This window comes from Lolium rigidum, chromosome 1, assembly GCF_022539505.1.
Source record: "Lolium rigidum isolate FL_2022 chromosome 1, APGP_CSIRO_Lrig_0.1, whole genome shotgun sequence".
Classification (NCBI taxonomy): domain Eukaryota; kingdom Viridiplantae; phylum Streptophyta; class Magnoliopsida; order Poales; family Poaceae; genus Lolium; species Lolium rigidum.
In genome coordinates this window covers 11,272,168-11,277,046 of record NC_061508.1, presented here as the reverse complement: position 1 = coordinate 11,277,046, position 4,879 = coordinate 11,272,168, and the positions used below count along the sequence as shown (strand labels likewise).

Sequence of the window (4,879 nt, the reverse complement as noted above, 5' to 3'; positions counted from 1 at the left end):
ATTTCTTCCGAACGGATTCGGGAAACCCATCCCCTCCGGGTCCGTCATAACCGTGCGGCCCTGTTTGTCGCTTTGAGTAGGACTGTAGGAGTTCCTGCGTGCACATGCATGGACACACTCTTTGCATCCCATGCACCAACGAACATGTTCCTAGCAAGGGCAATGATGTGATTTCACAAGTGAAATATTAACTGGTTGTTACTTTCAATTTGCAGCCGGCACGACATGTCAAAATGATGATGCACGCAAAATTGTTTCAACAATAGTTTGACGAACACTTCTTGTGTTAATCATAGTATATTTTACCATGTTAAGTGTTGTCAATGGTAGCCGATTTCTTGTCTCAGCTGGCCGTGGTGCTGACTGCTTAGTTTCTTTACAATTCGGGTAGGCCTGAGTCAAGGCGTGAGTTATATATGTCGAAGCTAGTGTTCACGAACACGTTGTTACAATTCATGTACTATGTCGAAGTGTATATTCTTGGCGGTGGAGATCATGGGAATTGTTCAAATCTTTTGTTGTTTTGGGTTGCTCATCAAGCATATCGTTCGATGGGAATTGTTCAAACCTTATAACGTGAGTGGTGCCTTGATTGTTTCTAAGGTGTTGACAAGCACTACAAAAAGCAACATAATTATTGATCGGGCTAGAAATAAACTGAAAAATGTTATACTAACTGTTCTGACTATCTATTCTGAGCTCTGACCGATGGTGAACCATATATATTTGGTTGATAGAGCAATGAATTGATCATCTCGGAGAAGAAGGACAAAGAAGCAGTACGAACTTACGATATGGCGACTGTCTGCGCCGTCATACTGCTCCTTCTACTGATCACAGTGCAACATCTGGTGGCCGCCGACGTATTCTGTGACAACCTTAAGGTTGTGGCCGCCATGCTGCCAAAAAACACCTCCTCTTCGCCTCTACGCTTCGCCACCGCCACCTTCGGCCAAGCCCCCGAGGTCGTCTACGCGCTCGCGCTCTGCCGCGGTGATGTTGTAAACGGTACCACCTGCGCGGATTGCATCGCAAGCGGTTTCAACATACTGCAGAAACTGACGCCACCGCCTCAGCAGTGCGCCTATCCTGGCGCGTACTACGGCGAGTGTCACCTCGTGTACTCCACCGACAACATCCTCGGGCTGTCCTACAATGCTACTGGCGACGACGTGGTAGAGCTCCAACTGTGGAACATCATGAACTTCACAAGCGACGCCCGTCTCATGGCGGGCCTCGTCAAAGAGCTGCTGGTGGAGACGGTGGAGATGGCAGCCAGCACGACGCCGAGGCGGTTCGCCACCGGCCTCACGTACGGCGGCTCGACGTTCCCCATAGTGCGCTCTATGGCGCAGTGCACGCCGGACATGTCAGCGGGCGACTGTCTGGCTTGCCTACGACATCTCCTCGCCAAGGTCAACTCCACCATGGCCCTGCGGATTGGAGGACAGATCCATGTCATACATTGTTATTTCAGGTATGAGACATATGCGTTCTACAATGGTCCACCTATGCTGCGCCTCGGGCAGGCACCGGCACCGGAACCATCTCCGGATTCGACTCCGTCCAAGAACAAGAGTAAGTCCGCCTCAGCTCTCGTGCATCCATGTTTCTTATGGTACTGTGAGTCACTACTATGGAGCTCTCATCTGTTATGTATCAGGGCGTATGAACAAGCTGTGGACAATTCCTATAGTTGTACTTTCTCTAGCGGCAGCAGGATTTCTCAGCTTCATCTGCTTCTCTCGTCGGCTCACAAGTCGAATAATAGGTATGTAACTTTGTTTCTGAAGCAATATGTACCTTCCTATTGATAAAACTAATTCCAGTTAATAGCAACAAGTGTGGATCTTACACGACTAGAGGCCACAAATTATTTTTCAGATGAAAACAAACTTGGAGAAGGTGGCTTTGGCGCTGTCTACAAGGTAAAACAGTATGTCTTCTTGATTTCCATCTACAAGGTCGATTGCAGACCTGGAAGAGGCTAACTACTGAATATACATTTTCCAGGGCCAGCTTCCTGAAGGATTGGATATCGCGGTTAAAAGACTTGCCTCACATTCAGGACAAGGTTTCATAGAGTTCAAAAATGAGGTCCAGCTTATGGCCAAACTACAACACATGAATTTGGTTAGGCTATTGGGATGCTGCTCCCAAGAGGAGGAGAAGATATTGGTCTATGAATACTTGCCAAACAAAAGCCTAGATTTCATCATATTTGGTATGCATATGCATTTCTTAATTTAGTTTAAATTTTATTTGTCGATGCAACATGACAAGCAAAATTTTACCCACGACTATGTAGTATACATTCCCTAGTTAACCGGCTGTACAAAGTTTGATCATTTGTCCAGGTCTTTACTTCTAGAGTGAATTCTACCTTTTACCCAAGACTTGTGATTTTGTGACAAAAAATCCCATGCAGGATACTTTAGACATGGTTTTACCCGATTTTAGCATTTTTCTTATTTTTGTTAGATAGGACCGGCGTGTTTCGTTGATGTGGCGCGATAAAATGTGTAAAGATACGAAGACATCATCAACAATTATGTCCAAACTTATATTATCCAATTGTTCCACTCCTCGTCCTCGTACAAATTATTTTTAACGCCGGTCATCACCTCACACCTTGCCCAATGAATTTGTACCTAAAAACGAGGGTCCAAATATTCAAGAATATGCAATCTAGAGGGTTACACTTACTCCTATTATATTAATATACAATTTATGTGCAGATCAAAATGAAAGAGCTTTGCTTCACTGGAACAAACTTGAAGCAATAATTGAAGGAATATCACATGGACTTCTTTACCTACATAAGTACTCCCGGTTACGTGTCATACATCGTGATCTTAAGCCAAGCAATATTCTCTTGGACAGTGAAATGAATCCAAAAATTTCAGATTTTGGACTAGCAAAAATTTGCAGCTCAAATAGTACCGAAGGAAACACAAGAAGAGTTGTTGGTACATAGTAAGTTCCATAGAAACCATTGACTCACCAAAACTTTATAGTACATATGAAAATTCAACCATATACAATCATTTGAATTATGCATGTATTATTTTAGTGGCTACATGGCTCCCGAGTATGCTTCCGAGGGTGTATTCTCCGTTAAAACCGACGTCTTCAGCTTTGGTGTTGTTATTCTTGAGATGCTTAGTGGAAAACGGAACTCCGGTAGCCAACAATCTGGAAATTTCATCAATCTTCTACGATATGTGAGCTCACATAAATAAACTTTAGCACGCACACTATTATTATATTTGTATACAACCAACATCATTTTAGAGTATGGAAGATATAGTAACACCAATATATGCTGTATCACAATATTGCATACAGGCATTTGAACTATGGGAAGAGGGAAGGTGGATTGATATTATTGATTTATCGATTGGTCCCGCTGGTCACTCAGCAGAGATAACAAGGTGCATAAACACAACATTGTTGTGTGTACAAGAGAATGCAGCAGATCGACCATCAATGGCAGAGATTGTTGCAATGCTAAGCGGTGAGAGTATGATGCTGGCCCAGCCAAAGCAGCCAGCATATTTCAATGTAAGGGTGGTAAATGAAGAGGCGTCCACTGCTCTTGAAGCAAGCAGTATTAATGGTTTGACTATATCTGACATAGTTTCGAGATAGTGATGTGCTGTCTGTTTCTTACTGCTCATAGCATCAGATAATTTGTAAGCTGAAGTTGTATTCCAACTGTGTGATTATGCACTGGTGTTTGTAAGAAGCTTCCTCAGATATATACTATTGAATAAGCTATTTTTACCCAAAATTTATTTTATTCAGAAATGATTTAATTATGTCCACACAGTAAAGTTATTACCTTTTCTAACTGATATTATTTCAGCACATTTCGTATGGTGCATCGTATACATTTAAATAGCTTTATTTATTATCTTATAAAATGTTTCAGAATATTGTAATAATCTAAAACTACATTGGGTACAAGGCATATTTATCCCAAGAAAATAATGTGAATGGTTGAAGAAGTCTTGATCATTTGAAATGGACTAGCTTTTTTCGAAATGGATCCATGGTCACAACTCACAACCTCTGAATCGATCGATGCATGTAGCTTTTTATTACCTTATAAGATTCAAGTACTATAAAAGTTTTACATCATGGGTCGCACAAGATCGATACATGAACTAACCATCTAAAAAAAGAACAAAATATGAAGTGACACTACATCAACATGTTAGTATGTGATCAAAACACCAATTTAACTGGCTGTATAAATCTCGAGGAGCCATCTCTAGCCGGTTGCACTCTGTATCCAAATCCTCTCACTTTTCTCTGTTGCTTGTAGGTAGGATCACATGCGGATAGTAAGTAGCCAAGGGAATCACCTACATAATGCAAGTTTTTTTTTGCATTCTTAAAAATATAATCATTCTGGATGTTCCATATATTTCACATGCACCCATTTGGATTTGTGCTCTATCTTTCTTCCCAACCCCAGCCAACAACCCTGAATAAATTTGTGATGTTAGTGGGTGAAATAATGTTAAAAGATATATGAACGATACAGCACACCACTTTAGATAAAAGTCAAGAAATAAACAAATATTGTATTGACTTGTTTTAATCATAAAAACAACATTTGTGTACTGTGCCCAGGAAGGGGTACTCTGTGTACTGTGGCGCCGGTGGCTGCCAGACCGGCCGGCGGCCCCTGCTGCGGCCACACTGGGTAAGGCGGAGGCGCTTGCTGCTACTGGCGGCGGGACCATCTGGCTGTGGCACTCCGTCTGCGGCGGCGCTTGAGAAGGAAATGGACGAGGCGGTGGAAGCTCCGCCTAGTGCTCCGCCACCAGCACGCTGAGCCGGAGGACGTCGTCCATCCCCCGCTCCCACC

At 42.8% G+C, this 4,879-nt stretch overlaps 1 protein-coding gene across 1 annotated transcript; it reads left to right on the top strand.

Annotated features, from left to right (window-relative positions):
- Positions 1-794: 794 nt before the first annotated feature.
- LOC124667449 (cysteine-rich receptor-like protein kinase 10) lies at positions 795-3,771 on the top strand. Its single transcript, XM_047204730.1, has 7 exons — positions 795-1,578; positions 1,664-1,775; positions 1,844-1,928; positions 2,014-2,224; positions 2,739-2,976; positions 3,074-3,224; positions 3,349-3,771. The coding sequence occupies exons 1-7, from the start codon at positions 795-797 to the stop codon at positions 3,649-3,651; spliced, it is 1,884 nt and encodes a 627-aa protein (XP_047060686.1). The 3' UTR covers positions 3,652-3,771.
- The last annotated feature ends 1,108 nt before the right edge of the window (positions 3,772-4,879 follow it).

What these genes read in the sequence shown, in the direction of transcription:
- LOC124667449 (XM_047204730.1), top strand. Translation starts at nt 795, where the DNA reads ATGGCGACTGTCTGCGCCGTCATACTGCTCCTTCTACTGATCACAGTG. An exon ending in AGAAGAGTTGTTGGTACATA is followed by an intron (nt 2,977 to 3,073) that starts GTAAGTTCCATA and finishes GTATTATTTTAG; the next exon opens with TGGCTACATGGCTCCCGAGT. An exon ending in TCATCAATCTTCTACGATAT is followed by an intron (nt 3,225 to 3,348) that starts GTGAGCTCACAT and finishes TATTGCATACAG; the next exon opens with GCATTTGAACTATGGGAAGA.